This window comes from Meriones unguiculatus, chromosome 15, assembly GCF_030254825.1.
Source record: "Meriones unguiculatus strain TT.TT164.6M chromosome 15, Bangor_MerUng_6.1, whole genome shotgun sequence".
Classification (NCBI taxonomy): domain Eukaryota; kingdom Metazoa; phylum Chordata; class Mammalia; order Rodentia; family Muridae; genus Meriones; species Meriones unguiculatus.
Window position 1 is genome coordinate 1,240,051 of NC_083362.1, and position 17,951 is coordinate 1,258,001.

At 61.3% G+C, this 17,951-nt stretch overlaps 1 protein-coding gene across 2 annotated transcripts; it reads left to right on the forward strand.

Moving 5' to 3' along the window:
- Positions 1-1,803: 1,803 nt before the first annotated feature.
- Actl6b (actin like 6B) lies at positions 1,804-17,724 on the forward strand. 2 transcript variants are annotated; one of them, XM_060367906.1, is made up of 14 exons: positions 1,804-1,918; positions 2,152-2,228; positions 2,331-2,496; positions 3,599-3,699; positions 10,443-10,540; positions 11,747-11,841; positions 11,905-12,011; positions 12,859-12,948; positions 13,746-13,807; positions 14,231-14,345; positions 14,540-14,620; positions 14,779-14,874; positions 15,201-15,287; positions 17,453-17,724. In XM_060367906.1, exons 1-14 carry the CDS (start codon positions 1,894-1,896, stop codon positions 17,531-17,533), a joined length of 1,281 nt encoding a protein of 426 aa, XP_060223889.1. In that variant the 5' UTR covers positions 1,804-1,893; the 3' UTR covers positions 17,534-17,724. The 2 variants fall into 2 exon arrangements, with proteins under 2 accessions (XP_060223889.1, XP_060223890.1); XM_060367907.1 differs by having other exon boundaries at positions 1,830-2,009.
- The last annotated feature ends 227 nt before the right edge of the window (positions 17,725-17,951 follow it).

Genomic DNA, 17,951 nt, shown 5'->3' on the forward strand with positions numbered 1-17,951 from the left:
CTCACAGCAATGTACTGATCACTTTTCTCCTTTCTTTCTTTTTTGTTTTTGTTTTTCGAGATGGGGTTTCCATGTGTGGCCCTGGCTGTCCTGGAACTTGCTCCAGACAGCCGCAGGCTGCCGTGAAAGCCCGACACACCAGTGGCGCCACGAGAACCTGGGCGGCCTGCGTGCGCACGTGGCGTCTGTGCGCGCTCCAGTGCTCCATTGCACGGGCACGAGCATGCGTGTGTGTGACGGACAGACGGTCAGCGCCAAGAGTCCTTCGCAGTCATCCCTTAGGTCGTTTGGAGACAGCTCTCGCTGAAGCCAGGGCGCAGGGCCTCTGAGAGTGGCCGGCCCAGCCACCCCTCCACCCCACCCCTCCACCCCACCCCACCCCTCCACCCCACCCCTCCACCCCACCCCTCCACCCCACCCCTCCACCCCACCCCACCCCTCCACCCCACCCCACCCCTCCACCCCACCCCTCCACCCCACCCCACCCCTCCACCCCACCCCTCCACCCCACCCCTCCACCCCACCCCTCCACCCCACCCTTCCACCCCACCCCTCCACCCCACCCCACCCCTCCACCCCACCCCACCCCTCCACCCCACCCCACCCCTCCACCCCACCCCGGCCCCACGCTGCTGCACTTGGGTTTTCTCAGCGGCTTCAGATCAGACTCGGCCTCACGCTCTCAGCCGCCGCCTCCCCGCTGCCCCTTCCTTTCTGCGCCCTGCCTTCCTGCGACCAGGTCTCTCTCAGTCCTGTGCAGCCCAGAGCACCCACACGGCCTAACTGCTGGAAGGACGGGCACTCGCCATGGTGCCCATCGGGGAACAGGCCTTCTGAGCAGAACCTGGGTCCACCAGGCTCCCTGGAAGCCGGGAGGCAGGCAGGCAGCGCAAAACGGTCAGCCCTGAAAACACATACAGCTAACATACAGAAGAACAGCTTAGGTTTAAGAGTATCTGTGCACACACACACACACACACACACAGACACCAAGGAGAGGAAGCTGGGAGAATGTGGAGGAAGGAAAGGGAAGGAGAAAATGACGTAATATATTACAATCTCAAACGTAAAAGAAATAATGAGGAGGGGTTCTGAGTTAGCTGGGTGCCCACATGTGCACACCCATGTACGTTATGTGTTCCATACAAGGACCGGGGAATGGCGGAAGGGGAAATGGCCACTGAAAGATAAAGGCAAAGGCGCTGGACACTTGGCTCGGTCGGCAGAGTTCATGTCGAACACACGCGAAGCCCTGGGCTCCAACCCCCGGGCCTTGGCACCTGGGGCGTCGCTCAGTCTCCCGGGAACCTTAGCACTCAGGGAGCGGAGTTCAAAGCCAGCCTCAAAATACAGGGCGCGAGTCAGGCCTGGGCTGTACCTGAGGCCCTGATCCAGATAAAGGAGGCGGAGCTGCGTGTGTGTGCGCGTGTGTGTGTGTGTGTGTGTGTGTGCTCTGTGTCTGAGGCCAGAGGTGTGTGTGTGTGTGCGCGTGCGTGCGCGCTCGCGCGTGCTTTGCCCTGAGGCCAGCCTGGCCTACAAACAAACAATAAGCCTAGAGACAAAGGTGGCGGACTCAGGGCGAGAGCCGGGACAGCTCGGCTTCCTGTCTCCCGCCTCTGGGGCTGCCTTCACCCTGCAGGCCGCGGACCTCAGGCGTCGGCCTCCCCGGCCCGGCTGGCGGGAGGCGGCAGCTGCGCCTTTAAGGCGGCGGCCCCGGCCGGGTTATTGTCTGGCGCGGCCAATCGGCGTCGGCGCGGGGGGCGGGGCCCGGGCCTGGCGATTGGCCGCCGCGCGCCCCCGCCCCCCGCCCCGCCCCCCGCGCCCCGCGGGAGCTGTCCGGCCGCCGGGTGCTGACCGCCGCCGCCACGGGCCGCGCGCCGCGCCGAGGGCACGATGAGCGGGGGCGTCTACGGCGGAGGTGAGCGGCCGGGGCAGCGGGCTCGCGGCTGCCGGCGCCCCGCTCCGAGCGCGCCCCGGCCTCCTGCGTCCTGCGGCAGGTCCAGCCTGAGGTTCGGGTCTCCCGCTACTTCTGCTCTCCGCCCCGGGCGCCGGGCAGCCGCGCCCCCGCGCCCCCGCGCCCCCCGCGCCCCCGCGCCCCCGCGCCCGCGGCCCCCGCCCCGGCCGGGCCTCACGCGCTGTCTCCCCGCACAGATGAGGTGGGCGCGCTCGTCTTTGACATCGGCTCCTTCTCCGTCCGCGCGGGCTACGCCGGGGAGGACTGCCCCAAGGTGAGGCCGGGCGGGGGCGCAGCGGGAGCCGCCGGAGTCCGCGGGCCCAGGCCCCGCGCCCGGCCGCCGCGGCTCGGGCTGACCGGCCACGCTCTCGCGCAGGCCGACTTCCCCACGACGGTGGGGCTGCTGGCCGCGGAGGACGGGGCCGGGCCGGAGCTGGACGCGGAGAAGGAGAAGAAGGGGAAGACCTTCCACATCGACACCAACGCCCTGCACGTGCCCCGCGACGGCGCGGAGGTCATGTCGCCCCTCAAGAACGGCATGAGTAAGGGCCGCCTCTGCCCCCGACAGACCGGAACGCACGCGCGCACAGGCACGCATGCATGCACACATGCACACACACATGCACACACACATGCATACACACGCACACATGCATACACACACATGCACACACTGCACACACACATGCACACACACACATGCACACACACATGCACACACACATGCATACACACGCACACATGCATGCAAACATGCACACACTGCACACACACATGCACACACACATGCACACATGCACACACACATGCATACACACATGCATACACATGCACACACACATGCACACATGCATACACACATGCACACGCACACACATGCACACACACATGCACACACACATGCATACACACACATGCACACATGCATACACACATGCACACATATGCACATACACGCACAGCACACATGCATACACACACATGCACACATGCACACACACATGCATACACACATGCACACACACATGCACACATGCATACACACATGCACACACACATGCATACACATGCACACACTGCACACACACATGCGCACACACATGCATACACACATGCATACATATGCACATACACGCACAGCACACATGCATACACACGCACACATGCATGCAAACATGCACACACACATGCACACACACATACACACGCACACACACACATACACATGCACACACACATGCATACACGTGCACACACGCACACATGCACACACCCCACCGCGTGGGCGCAGATCTCCAAGCACAGCCTTGCTGCCTGCTGCCCGAGCCCCCCACCCCACCCCCTCGCCCAGACCCCGGTCTTCCGGAACTGAAGGGCGGGCTTCAGGAGACCCGAGCCCCGCCTCACCCTCCTCACTCCTGCTCTGACCCCGCCCTCCTTCCCGCCCTCCCGCCTTCCTTCCCGCCTTCCTTCCCACCCTCCCTCCGGTCCTCCTTCCTTCCCTTCTTCCTTCCCTCCTTCCTTCCCTCCTTCCTTCCCTCCTGCCTTCCCTCCCTCCCACCCTCCTTACTTCCTTCCCGCCCTCTCTCCCTCCCTCCTTTCCTCCCCCTCCCCCCCCTCCCCCCCACCTGCCCGCGGCCGCAGTTGAGGACTGGGAGTGCTTCCGAGCCATCCTGGACCACACCTACAGCAAACACGTCAAGTCTGAGCCAAACCTGCACCCGGTGCTCATGTCGGAGGCCCCGGTGAGTCCTGATGGCACCCCCTCTCCGCCATCACCTCCTCAGCCCCTCGCTGCTGCCCCCCTCTGCCGTCCTCCCTGGCTCACCCTCCGTCCTCCCCTCTCCATCGCCCCCTGTTGTCACACGCGCTCAAGTGTTTGGTCCGTGCTGGGCACAGCACTGGCTCGGTGGTGGAGAGCTTGCCGGGCTCTGGGTTCAATCCCCAGGAAGCCCAGTCTAGAACCCCAGCTCCCAGGAGGGCCAGGCAGGTCAAGGTCCCTTCAGCCTCACAGTGAGGCCAGGACAGCCAGGACTGCGCAGAGAGACCCCGTTTCTAAACAACAAGGTGCGTGTGCACATGTGTTTCCTTGCATACCTTTGTTGATAATGCCATACGTGCCCCCCCCCCCCGTCCTTCCCTAACCCAGCGCTTTTCTCTGCCAGCTTCGTGTGCTTTAAAAACATAATAATTACAAAGTTTAAAGCCTGTGATCCCAGCACTCGGCAGGCAGAGGCAGGTGGACCTCTGTGAGCTCGAGGCCAGCCTGGTCTACACAGTGAGTTCCAGTACAGCCAGGGCCACACAGAGAAACCCTGTCTAGAATCCCCCCCCCAAAACAAAACAAAACAAAACACCCAAACTAAGCATTGAGTCCGCTTGGAGCAGCTTCTGCAGTGGTGAAGTCCATCTACTGGGATGTGGGTAGGCCCCCAGACAGCGCGGCCTTAGAGAGAGGAAACTCCTTCCCAGCAGCTGGGGCCGCCTCAGCTGTCCTTCCCTCATCCCTGCCAGGATTTCAGTTGACTTTCTGTTTTTCCATAAATGTTTTGTTCAACCGTTTCATTGCTTATGTATTGTGTGTTTGTTTGCTTGTTTGTTTGTTTGTTTGGGACAGGGTTTCTCTGTGTGGCTCTGGCTGTGTAGACCAGGCTGGCCTTGAACTCACAGAGCTCTGCCTGCCTCTGCCTCCTGAGAGCTGGATCACAGGCGTGCACCACCACAGCCACCTCTGTGCATTTCAAACTTCACAGTTTACTATTTTTGCTGTGTGTGTGTGTGTGTGTGTGTGTGTGTGTGTGTGTGTTTGGGGAGGTGAGTGTGCCAGTGTCATACTCCACTTGCAGGCAGAGGACAGCCTGCAAGGGCCAGTTCCTCCTTCCAGCAAGCTGGTCCCGAGGGCTGCACCATCTTGTCAGCTCTTGAGTTGTTTTATTTTATGCATTATCCAGCAATTTTCCACTACAAAAGATGAACATTTACCTCTTTCTCACCCACAGGCAATATCATGTTTCTCATTTCCCAGCTTTATATAGTCATGTTTTATTAAAAACAAACAACTCTGAGCTCACGCTCTTTTATATTTTATAGGCTAATGAGCTGAGCTGGGCAGTGAACATGGTTACCTCTCCATTCTCATGTGATACTTGTCTTCCTGAGAGCTAAGAATTGTGGTTTTCATTCTCCTTCATTTTCTCTTTGTCAGTGTAACCCCGTTACCCATCAGGTATCTACATGTTTTTCCAAGGCTCTAATTCCAGGATATAATCTACTAATTTGGCCTTATTAGAGAAGCCTGTCTTGGAGCCCACTGGCACCGTGGGCTTAATTTGGCTTAATATAGGAAACAGCTGTTAGGCTAACATCTGCCTTCAACCCTACCTAGGAGAATCTGTTTTTCTTCCGGGAAGAGTAGGTGTTCCACATCCTAGACCCTTTCCTTGATCACTCCTTCGTATTCACAGAGCAAATCCTCCAGTAACCACCTCAGGTCACAGAAGTATTTCTTTTGAGACTTTGAATTGATAGTTTAGCTAGGTATTATACTCCAGGTTGGAAAACTTTTTTCCCCAGATCTTGAAAGCGGTTCCTTCCATTGTCTTTAAAAATCCACTGTTGATACTGAGACGTCCAGAATCATCATCCTGTTTCCCTCTCTGAAAGCATTTAGAATTTTCACTCCATCCTAAGCGTTTTAAAACATTATATATTCTGATGTTGGCATATTTCATTAATAGTTCTAGAAACTTTTGTCTTTTAGCTAAGCAAAAAAACTTTATTTCTGTCATTTTGTTTTAGCTATGCGTGCATCTGTATTTCTTTGTGTGTGTGTGTGAGTGTCACGTGAGCGCCAGAGGACAGCTTACAGGCCTTGGTTCAGCTCTTTCACCCTCTGAGATCTGGGAATCAAACTATGTCATCAAGCTTGGTGGCACCCATTGGCCCATTGAGGAAAAAAAAACCTTAATTATGTTTTTGCTATTTATTTCTCCTCATTTCCTCTCTTCCCAGTTTTGGGAGATCCATCACTTCTATTTTGCAGCCCCTGAGTCGGTCCCTATTTTTTCTTTCCCTTCTGTTTTCCATCTTCACCTTTTCTTCTAGTTTCCAAGATATTGCCTTTACTTTATAGTTTATCAGTAAAATTCCTCCTGAATTCTTAATCTCCATGAGCTCTTTTCTTCTCCGTCATTGTCTTCTTGGTTTTTTCTTTTTGTTGTTGTGTTTTGTTTTGTTTTGTTTTGAGACAGGGTTTCTCTGTGTAGCCCTAGCTGACCTGGAACTCGCTCTGTAGACCAGGCTGGCCTTGAACTCACTACCTCCGCCTGCCTCTGCCCCGAGTGCCGGGATCACAGGTGTGCACACCACTTCCCGGCTCTGTGTTCTTCTTTTTAAATGGCTGGAGCCTGGGAATGTCTGAAGGCTGTTTATTTTCCTGGGGGATGCTGGGAGCTGAAGTTAGGGCCTCAAGAATTCTAGGCAGAAACCGCATCACTGACGCGAGCATCTTGTTCTTGTTCCATGGGTCCATATCACACTCCTTTACGGAAGATATTCCTAGTTTGTTGTCAGGCTCTCCCTCCACCCCCACTGTTGTTCCTGCTGTGTTTTCAGAACAGCCATTGTATGGTAGAGGCTTTTAGAAGGCTTTCACAAGTGGGTCGCTTTGTGTAAGAGTGGTTTAGAAGAGTGATGAGAAGCCCTGTGTGAGGGTGCCGGCTTGAGCCCTGTGTGAGGGTGCCGGCTTGAGCCCTGTGTGAGGGTGCCGGCTTGAGCCCTGTGTGAGGGTGCCGGCTTGAAGCCCTGTGTGAGGGTGCCGGCTTGAGCCCTGTGTGAGGGTGCCGGCTTGAGCCCTGTGTGAGGGTGCCAGCTTGAGCCCTGTGTGAGGGTGCCGGCTTGAAGCCCTGTGGGAGGGTGCCGGCTTCCTGACCATGTTCTTGCTGTGGGAGTATTTGAGGACGAGGTTTTGAAGGAAGTTTCTGCTTTGGTATCTTTAGAAATTTTCTTAATTAAACTGAAAATGTTAGATTAAAACAATTATTTTATGTCTACGAGTGTTTTGTTTGTGTGTACGCATGGGTGCCACATGTGCTTGGTGCCCTCGGAGGTTCAGACATGGTGTCAGATCCCCTGGGACTGGAGTTACAGGTGGTTGTGAGCTGCCGTGAGAGCGCAGGAATCGAACCCAGGTCCTCTGCAGGAACAGCAGGTGCTTCCATATGCCGAGCCCTGAATTATATTTTACTTGAATTAATTTATTCAATTTTTAAAATATTTGTTTTCCTTTGTAAGATTATTTATATTATTTTAAAGTTGTATGTGTGTAAGTTCCCGAGGAGAGGAGAGAAGCTGTCAGGTCGCCTGAGCCGAGTTACAGCTGCCTGTGGACATGTGTGGGTGCTGGGGGCCAAACCCGGACAGCCAGCGGCCTCGTTGCTAGCGCTGTTCACACATGTCTGCTGTGGGGATCTTTCTGATGCCCTTTCCGGAGCCAGTGAAGGCGCGGGGCCGGAGCTCTCCAGAAACACGCGGTGTCCCTCAGTCCTCCCCGCCAGCTCAGGCTCGCGCAGGTTCGCTCTCTGAACCCGCTGGGGAGTGGAGGGACCACAGCCCAGGGACACGCTTTGATCCACGGTCCCGGGATTATTACTTAAATGGTTTACGCGTCATCTGGAGCTCGCTACGTAACCTGGTTTAGGCTCAGCGTCGCCATGCTCCTGCCTCAGCTCCTCAGTGCTGGGATTACAGGTTCCCAGGCAGCACCGCCCCCGGCTGCGGTCCATCCCTACTCAGATGTCTGCTCAGGCGTTTCATTAGAAAGCGGTCCCTCAACTACGACGTTCGGGGTCAGCTCTGGGGACTGGAGACTGAAGGCACGATGCTGGCGTGCTGCTCCTGTGCTCCCCCAGCGCGGGTCCTCCACCCGGCGGGGTCCTCCATCCTCGGCTGAGTCACAGCCCCTTTGGCACAGTTCCTGTGCCCCACCAGCGCTCAGGCGAGCGTCCACCGCCGCTGGGAACGGGATCGCTCTCGGCACCTGGGCGCTGGTTTTCGCTCTTAAAAGCATTGCCTCTCACTGCAGCCCGCACGTGGGTGTGTGCCAGTGTGTCTGGTTCCTGTGGATGCTGAGGAGGACACAGGGTCCCTACAGATAATTGTGAGCAGGGAGACAGACCGGGGCTCTCTCAAGAGCAGCCAGTGCTCTAACCCCTGAGCCACCTCCCCAGCCCCCCTGTTTCACTTCTTTTGGGTGCAGAACCAGGTGTGGAACTGCCGAGTCCTGTGGAGTCTCTGTTGTGTGTCTTGATTACAGCGACAGTAATCCTGCAGCGGCTGAGCCCTTTCCTAGTCCTCCGGGGGGTGGCGGGGGCAGCCTCATCTGTGGAGCCCACGTGGAGGTCAGAGGACAGCTTTCGGGAGTCCTCTCCGTCCACCACGCGGATCCTGGCTTTGAACTCAGGTCGTCAGGCTTGGCCGCACGCGCCTTCCCACGCCCGGCTCTCCGGGGTTGCAGCTGTCAGCGTTGTCTATGCAGGTGTCGGCCTCGTGCTTTTGGTTTGCCTTCTCCAGTGGCTAATGGTGCCGGATTTGCATTTCCCTAGTGGCTCCTCTCTTCGCACGCTCGCTGGCTTTTGTAGGTCTCTGTCTTTCAGAAATGTCTCGTGTTTGCCGGGATCCTGAGGGGGAAATCGGTGTTTGTATTCGGCCTCCTGTTCTTACCAGACAGGAGGGTGGAGGACGAGCGGGGAGCCGGGGAGAGGCCGAGGTCAGACTGAGCTGGGGAGGGATGCTTCCCGGATCCAGCGATGCCAACAGCTGTGTGGTGGCAGGGTTGCGGCTCAGTTGGTGGAGGAATTGCCTAGTCTGGGGGAGCTGTGGCTTCTGCTCCTGGCACCCCGTCAAGAACACGCCGTGTCCCAGGGCTCAGGTGGTGGAGGGAGGGTGTATGCCCAAGACTTCCTCAGCGAAGGCCTTTCTGGGCCGCATTTTTCTTAAGTCAAAAGCCAAAGCCCCAAGGCCGGGGAGGCGGCTCATCCGGTAAAGTAAGTGTTTGGCACACAGCAGGGGACACACAGCCAGCAGACTCCCTGGGGCTGTGGCTAGCAGACCTGGCCAAGCTGTTCAGAGAGAGACCTTGTCTGGAAAAGTGAGGCGCACGGTGCTTTAAAAAGACACCTCATCTCAGCTTCTGGCCTCCATGCGCGTCTGCACAGACAGAGAGACAGACGCGCGGACAGACACACACACTAAATAAACAAGCAAACACATGGAAATTTCACATTGTTTTCTTTTGGCTTTCTGAGACAGGGTTTCTCTGTGTAGCCCTGGCTGTCCTGGAACTCACTCTGTAGACCGGGCTGGCCTCGAACTCGCAGAGATCCACCTGCCTCTGCCTCTCCAGTGCTGGGACTAAAGGCGTGCGCCACCACCAATTGGATGAGAAATGACATTCTTACTCAGGCATGGTGCCCTGTGCCTGTTACCCCCCACACTTGAAGGACTGTGGCAGGAAGATCGACAGTTTGAGGCAGGTTTGGGTCAAAATAAAGAACAAAACAGAACAGGGCTGGCTGAGGACTTAGGTCAGTGGCCCCAGGCTTCTCCCCAGCACAGCAAAACAGAATCGAATACCGTTCCTTATAGTTCTGTCTCTGGTCTGTCATGTGTGTACGTGTGTGTACATGTGTGAGCGTATGCTTGCATGCATGTATGCACAATTAAGTGCATGTGTTTGTATCTGTGCGCACACTGTGTCTGAGTCCGTGTATCTGTTTGCATACACACGTGTGAAGTGTGTGTATAGGAACATCTGGCTGTGTGTGCTTGTATGCAAGCCCATGTGCGCCCACGCTCACACACGCTCACCCACGCTCACACACGCTCACACACGCTCACCCACGCTCACCCACGCTCACACACGCTCACACACGCTCACCCACGCTCACACACGCTCACACACGCTCACCCACGCTCACACACGCTCACACACGCTCACACACGCTCACACACGCTCACACACGCTCACACACGCTCACACACACGCTCACACACGCTCACACACGCTCACACACACGCTCACACACGCTTACACACGCTCACACACGCTCACACACACGCTCACACACGCTCACACACGCTCACACAGACAAGCTCACACACGTGCTCACACACACACGCTCACACACACACACGCTCACACACGCTCACACAGACACGCTCACACACGCTCACACACGCTCACACACGCTCACACAGACAAGCTCACACACGTGCTCACACACACACACGCTCACACACACACGCTCACACACACACGCTCACACACGCTCACACAGACACGCTCACACACGCTCACACACGCTCACACACACGCTCACACGTGCTCACACACACGCTCACACAGACAGACATGCTCAGGCAGACACTCGCGTGCGCACACACACACACACACGCTCACGCAGACCCTCTGGCTGTGCTTTCTTCACAGTGGAACACTCGGGCCAAGCGCGAGAAGCTGACGGAGCTGATGTTTGAGCAGTACAACATTCCCGCCTTCTTCTTGTGCAAGACAGCCGTGCTCACTGCGTATCCGAGGACGGGCGGCGGGGAGGGGGGAGGGGAGCGTGTGCGTGTGTGTGCGTGTGTGTGCGTGTGCGTGCGTGTGTGTGTGCGTGTGTGTGCGTGTGTGTGTGCGTGTGAGTGTGTGTGTGTGTGTGTGTGCTGGAAGGCAGTATGTGAGTGCGTGTGTGTGAGTGTGTATGTGCCGAGCTGGAAGGCAGTGCGTGCGCGGGTGCGGAGCTGGCCAGGGCCGGGGGTATCGGGAGACCAGTGTCGGGTGTGACCCTTTGCCCCTCAGAAGCGGTGCTAGCCGGAAGTTTGTGCCAGCCATGGGGTGACAGGGGCCGGGTCAGGGAGTCCCCAGGACATGGCCGCGCGCACTGGAACCCCAGCACTCACCGGGCCTAAGGAGATGAGCTGTCAAGGGCTGCCAGGAGCGGGGCGCTGGGGCGCTGGGGCGCTGGGGCCCTGCTCCCAGCTCCCCATCAGCTGGGTGGGCAAAAGCAGGCCTGGGACTCCAGCACTCGGGAAACCAAGGCCGGAGGCTTGCTTGTTTGAGGCCAGCCTGAGCTTCACATAGTTCCAGGCTAGCCTGGACCACATAGTAAGAAAAATGTATGTGTGCGTGTTGGGGTGGGAGCAGCGGCTTCGGGGCCTGCTGCTCCTGGAACTGGGCCCGAGTCCCAGCGCCCACTCAGGCAGCTCAGCCGTGAAAGCGATGGCGGACAGCTTCGAGGACCGCACTTTGGAGCCTCAGAAGCCCGCACGCCCGCCTGGTGGCAGGAGGCCTACTTGCAGCTAGAGCCCAGGAGGAGGAGGCCAGCGGGAGCCATCTTAGAGAGCTCTGGGTTAGGGGCCCTTCGCTGGGTGACTAAGGGGAAGAGCGACCCCTGACATGAACCTCGGGTCTCAGCACATACATGGGCAGCCCACACATGCAAACAGGGAAAAACAAATCAAAAGGTTCTGTTTGCAGAGAGCAGAGCCTCGGGGCTCCGGGTCTCGGGGCTCCGGCCTCCCGGCCTCGGGGCTCCGGCCTCCCGGTCTCCGGCCTCCCGGCCTCGGGGCTCCGGCCTCCCGGTCTCCGGCCTCCCGGTCTCCGGGCTCCCGGCCTCGGGGCCCCCGGCCTCCCGGTCTCCGGCCTCCCGGTCTCCGGGCTCCCGGCCTCGGGGCCCCCGGCCCCGGCTCCCTCCGCGGCTGCTGCTGTTTCTTTGACTGACCCACCCCGCCCAGCTTTGCAAATGGACGCTCCACGGGCCTGGTGCTGGACAGCGGGGCCACCCACACCACCGCCATCCCGGTGCATGACGGCTACGTCCTACAGCAAGGTAGGGCCTCGCGGGGGCCTGGGGCCTGGCCAGGCCTGCCGCCCACACCGCTGCTTCTTTCAGGCATCGTGAAGTCGCCCCTGGCCGGGGACTTCATCTCCATGCAGTGCCGGGAGCTCTTCCAGGAAATGGCCATCGACATCATCCCCCCCTACATGATCGCAGCCAAGGTAGGGCCCTGGCTTTCCCTCCCACCCGCCAGTCCTCCGGGCCTTGAGGTGACGGAGCAGGTCCCCCGGGGATCACGGATCCGGGCCCTCGCTTCCCAGAGACAGGACAGGCCCCCGGTCACGGCTGACGGCAGACGTGGGAGGAGCCGTGTGACGTGTCTGAGGAATCCAGATCCCTGAAGCAGATGTGTTGAAGCATATCTGCGATCCAGGCGTCTGAGAGGTAGAGGCAGGAGGGTCAGGAGTTCAAGCTCAGCCCTGGGAACGTAGTGAGCTCCAGGCCAGCCTGAGCTACACAAGTCACTCTCGGTCAAAATAAAACCAAGAGCAAACAACCAACAAACGAAAAGACGGGGCTGCCGACGCGGCTCAGCAAGCTCTTGGCTTGCAAAGGAGCCCTGAGTCCCAGCACCACAAACACCTTGGCTGTATGAAGGCCTTCCTGAAAGACGCGACTCCCACGTCAGAAAACACCCGAACAGCAGCCGGGTTCGGGTCCCTCTGCTGCCAGGGAAGAGCCGTGAGACCCAGGGCACCATATCAAAGCTTCCCAGATGAGGGGAAGGGCTCAGTGGAGCCCTCAGTCCTGCCTTGACCTCCCGAGGACCGCACCTGGGGCTTCTGGCTGGGAGGCAAGCGCTCTACCCACTGAGCACAGCCCAGGCTTGACCGCGCCCGGGCCCTCCTGATGGCGCCTGCGGTGTTGGCACGTGGGAGAGCCTCTCAGTGGGTCGGTCCGCTAGGGAAGGGTGACGGGGCCTCAGGGCTGCTCAGCTGCAGAGCGGGCAGAGCGCTAGGAGGCCGCGCGCGGTGCCAACAAGGACGCTCCAAGGCTGTGTCCCCGCAGGAGCCCGTGCGCGAGGGAGCGCCCCCAAACTGGAAGAAGAAGGAGAAGCTGCCCCAAGTCTCCAAGTCCTGGCACAACTACATGTGTAACGTGAGGCTCCTGCTGCTGGCGGCCTTGAAGCCGGGGGCGGGGAGGGGGTGGCTGGGGGCGGGGCGGGGATGGCTGGGGGCGGGGCGGGAGGACTGGGGGCGGGGCGGGAGGGCTGGGGGCGGGGCGGGAGGGCTGGGGACGGGGCGGGGATGGCTGGGGGCGGGGCGGAGATGGCTGGGGGCGGGGCGGAGATGGCTGGGGGCGGGGCGGGGATGGCTGGGGACGGGGCGGGGATGGCTGGGGGCGGGGCGGAGATGGCTGGGGGCGGGGCGGAGATGGCTGGGGACGGGGCGGGGATGGCTGGGGACGGGGCGGGGATGGCTGGGGGCGGGGCGGAGATGGCTGGGGGCGGGGCGGGAGGGCTGGAGGCGGGGCGGCATGGCTGTGAGCGGGGAGGGGGTCGCTGGGGGCGGGGCGGGGAGGGCTGGGGGCGGGGATGGAATGGCTGTGGGCGGGGCTGGCGGGAGGGCTGGGGGCGGGGTGAGGATGGGGCGGGGCGGGAGGGCTGGAGGCGGGGCGGGATGGCTGGGGGCGGGGATAGAATGGCTGTGGGCGGGGCGGGATGGCTGTGGGCGGGGCGGCTGGGGGCGGGGCGGGGCGGCTGTGGGCGGGGCGGGGATGACTGTGGGCGGGGCTGGCGGGAGGGCTGGGGGCGGGGTGAGGATGGCGCGGGGCGGGGCGGGATGGCTGGGGGCGGGGCGGGAGTGCTGGGGGCGGGGCGGGTCTGGAGGGCTGGGGGCGGGGCGGCTGGGGCGGGCGGGGGAGGGCAGCCGGGCCTCACCCTCCCCGCTTCCCAGGAGGTGATCCAGGACTTCCAGGCCTCCGTGCTGCAGGTGTCCGACTCCCCGTACGATGAGCAGTGAGTGGCCGGGCACCGCCGGTGGGGTGGGGGGGTAGGACTCACGACCCTGGCCCACGGCACCCCGTAATGGCAGCAGCCGGGGAGGCTGAGGACGGGTCGCCCAGGTCGGCCTGGCCTACACGGCGGGGCTCTCAGGAAGCATGGGCCCTGGTTCGTAGCCCAGCTTCACTTGCCTAGACTGTGCCAAGCGCTGGGTTCCACCCTCAGCCCCACACCCCCGGGGCTGCCTGAACCCAGCCCTTGAGCGTTGGAGACAGGAGGATCAGGAGTTCAAGGCCAGCCTCCGCTACTTCCTAGGGGGCTTCATGCCTAGGCTACGTGAGAGCGGTGGGGCGGAGCGGGGCTCCCGGGGACCCCTAGGGCACCCCGCCTCGCAGGCTCGCTGAGCACGCAGGGCCAGGCTCGCTCCCTTCCGGGCAGGGTGGCCGCGCAGATGCCCACGGTGCACTACGAGATGCCCAACGGCTACAACACGGACTACGGCGCCGAGCGGCTGCGGATCCCCGAGGGCCTGTTCGACCCCTCCAACGTCAAGGTCTGGGGGGGGCCGCATTCCGGCCGTGCGGGGGGGGGCCTAGGGGGCCGCATTCTGGCCGTGCAGCGGGGGCCTGGGGGGGCCGCATTCCGGCCGTGCAGCGGGGCCTGGGGAGCTGCATTCCGGCCGTGCGGGGGGGGGGGGGACGACAGGGAGAGGCAGGCGGAGCATCCGAGCCGGCACCTTGTCCGCAGGGCCTGTCCGGCAACACCATGCTGGGCGTGGGGCACGTGGTCACCACCAGCATCGGCATGTGCGACATCGACGTCCGCCCGGTGAGGCCGGGACGGGCCCACGCAGGGGGGGAGGGTCGCCCCGTGAGGCCGGGACGGGCCCACGCAGGGAGCGGGGGAGGGTTGACGCGGTGAGGCCGGGATGGGCACGGGCCCACGCAGGGAGGGCCCACGCGGCTCACCCCTCTCCCTGCCCCCAGGGGCTTTACGGCAGCGTCATTGTCACGGGCGGAAACACGCTGCTTCAGGGCTTCACCGACAGGCTTAACCGGGAGCTTTCCCAGAAGACCCCACCCGTAAGGGCCGCGACACCCCGCCCCGCCCACCACACCCCGCTCCACACCCCGCCCCGCCCCGCTCCACACCCCGGCCCGCTCCACACCACACGCCCCGCCCCCCCCCCCCCCCCCCCCCCCCCCCGGGCGCACCTGAACTCCAAGCCTGGCTCGGCTCCTGGAACCTCAAATGCCCCGACTGGCGTCCACGGAAATGCGCACTCCCGCGGCTCCCCGGCCCCGGGCTCCCCTGCCCCCCGGGAATGTCGCTGCTGCTCCCCCGCCCCGGGCTCCCCTGCCCCCCGGGAATGTCGCTGCTGCTCCCAGCCCGCCCGCTTCCCCCCCAGAGCATGCGGCTGAAGCTCATCGCCAGCAACAGCACCATGGAGCGCAAGTTCAGCCCCTGGATCGGCGGCTCCATCCTGGCCTCGCTGGTGAGAGCAGGGCCGTGCTGACGGGGAGACCCGAAGGGAGGGGCCGACTGACGGGGAGACTCGAAGGCTGCCCGCTTTTATCCAACACACCTGCCTAGTCATGAGAGCCAGCGCTAGACAGGCTGAGGCAGGAGGACCTCGGGTCAGGGCTAGCCTGGCCTACGCAGCAAGCCCCTGTCACCAGAGAACGCGGGCGGCTTCAGCTTGCTTTTCTGAGCTCCGCACTGTTCTGGGAGTCACCAGCCCTCGGCTGCCTCCCTGTGACCCCCCGCCTCCGGCCCCTGACCCCTGCCTCCGGCCCCCGAGACGGCTCTTTACACGCATTCACGAGGCTGAGTTCACACCCTGGCTCTTGTAAAGCTAGCCCCTCACTGAGTCAGGACCCTAGCCCGGGGAGGAAAATGTTTTGGAGAGTGCAGTGTGCAGAGCAGGAGAAACGGGACGGCCTGTGAGCCCCACTCTCGTGCCTGTCTCCAGGCTCCAGGGATTGAAAGTGCATCCCATCATGCCCAGACCTTCTTACGTGGGTTTCGGGGATAGAGCTCATGTTTTCAGCTCAGTAGAGTTCAAGGCCAGCCTGTGCTACATGAGAGAAAGACAAAGCAGGGGCTGGGGAAAAGGAAGAGAATGGGAAAGAAAAAAGAAGGGGAAGAGAAGGAAAGGAAGGGAGGACAGAAGGGGCAGGAGAGGGGAGCAGAGGAGAGGGAGGGAAGATGATGGTCTCAGCTGTGGGCATAGGGAGTTTAAGGTCAAGGAAGAAGCCGAGATACCGCTGGGTGTCTGAGTCTGGGAGGAGAGACTGGAGTGGCAGGGACAAATGAGGTCGCCCGGGAAGGCTGCTCGGTGAGCTGGAGACGCCGGAGCAGCCATCCGTGGGGAGGACACAGGACAGGACTCCTGCAGAGCAGCAGGGTGGGGTGGCAGCGAGGTGCCAGGCGGTGTCAGATGGTGATGGAGGAGCTGGCTGGGCACAGAGGTGGAACCCCAGCTACTCCGGAAGGGGAGGCAGGAAGATCACAAGGTCAAGGTCGGCCCAGGCAACTCAGACCTTTGTCAAAACAAAAGGCAGGTAAGCACCAGGACACCCGCCACACAAGTGTGTGGGCGTGAGTTCGGATCCCCAGAGCCCACGTAAAGCAGCTCACGAGAGCTTTGTCTATAATCTGAGCACTCTTCCCATGATCGGAGGAGCTGCAAGCTGACTGGCTTCCATTACGCAGAGGCAAACCCTGCCCTCTGTCCTCCATATGTTCTCGTAGGTCAGTCATCACGCACAGCAAAAGCAGGCATAAATACAATGCACAAAAGAATTTTAATCTCCAAATAAGGGTTTGCGGTGTGGCTCAGTGGTAGAGCCCCTGCCTAGAGTCCCCAGTGAGGGGCTGGGTGTGGCTTAGTGGTCACCTGCCTAGAATCCCCCAGTGAGGGGCTGGGGTGTGGCTCAGTGGTAGAGCCCCTGCCTAGAGTTCCCCAGTGAGGAGCTAGGGTGTGGCTCAGTGGTAGAGCCCCTGCCTAGAATTCCCCCAGTGAGGGGCTGGGGTGTGGCCCAGTGGTCACCTGCCTAGAATCCCCCAGTGAGGGGCTGGGGTGTGGCTCAGTGGTCACCTGCCTAGAATCCCCCAGTGAGGGGCTGGGGTGTGGCTCAGTGGTAGAGCCCCTGCCTAGAATCCCCCAGTGAGGGGCTGGGGTGTGGCTCAGTGGTAGAGCCCCTGCCTAGAGTCCCCCAGTGAGGGGCTGGGTGTGGCTCAGTGGTCACCTGCCTAGAATTCCCCCAGTGAGGGGCTGGGTGTGGCTCAGTGGTAGAGCCTCTGCCTAGAATCCCCCAGTGAGGGGCTGGGGTGTGGCTCAGTGGTAGAGCCCCTGCCTAGAGTCCCCCAGTGAGGGGCTGGGTGTGGCTCAGTGGTCACCTGCCTAGAATCCCCCAGTGAGGGGCTGGGGTGTGGCTCAGTGGTCACCTGCCTAGAATCCCCCAGTGAGGGGCTGGGGTGTGGCTCAGTGGTGGAGCCCCTGCCTAGAACCCCCCAGTGAGGGGCTGGGTGTGGCGCGGTGGCAGCGCAGCCTACAGTCGCTCTGCCAGGGGGAGGCGAGGAGGAGGAAGGGGTATGGCGGCGTAGGGGGCGTGGGGTGACCCCAAGGCTACCCGCAGCTGGTCTTGCCTCTTCCAGGGAACGTTCCAGCAGATGTGGATCTCCAAGCAGGAATACGAGGAGGGGGGGAAGCAGTGCGTGGAGCGGAAGTGCCCCTGAGGCTGCCCCGCCCCTCCGCAGAGAGCTGCCCACCCCCGCTGCGGCGTTTGGGGAGACGCCCGAGGGGCGGTCTGCCAGCTGGGAACCCAGAAGCGCTGAACCCCCGTTTCCCCTTGCCCTCTCTCTTAACCGCGTCTTCTTAGCCTGCTGTTTCTGAGTTGAAAGAATAAAAGCCTTTTAAGAAAATAGAATCTGACCTCCTTGGGGGGCGGGGGCGGGGCGCGGGAGTCGGGGGAGATGCCAGACTCAGGGCTGCGAACCTCTTAGGGTTCCGCGGCGTCGGGACTGGAAGGGACAGGCCGGGAGGACTCTGATGAGCCACGCTGCGGCGCTCAGGGCTGCTCCTGGGAAGGACTGCGGGGGCGGGGCTACGGTGGTGGGCGGGGCCGTGGCGGTGGGGTGGGGCGGGGCCGTGGCG

Excerpts from the sequence above, each read along its gene's own strand:
- Actl6b (XM_060367906.1), top strand. The coding sequence starts at position 1,894 with ATGAGCGGGGGCGTCTACGGCGGAG. Across the intron at positions 1,919-2,151 it reads CGGGGGCGTCTACGGCGGAG|ATGAGGTGGGCGCGCTCGTC; the intron begins GTGAGCGGCCGG and ends CTCCCCGCACAG. Across the intron at positions 15,288-17,452 it reads GCTCCATCCTGGCCTCGCTG|GGAACGTTCCAGCAGATGTG; the intron begins GTGAGAGCAGGG and ends TGCCTCTTCCAG.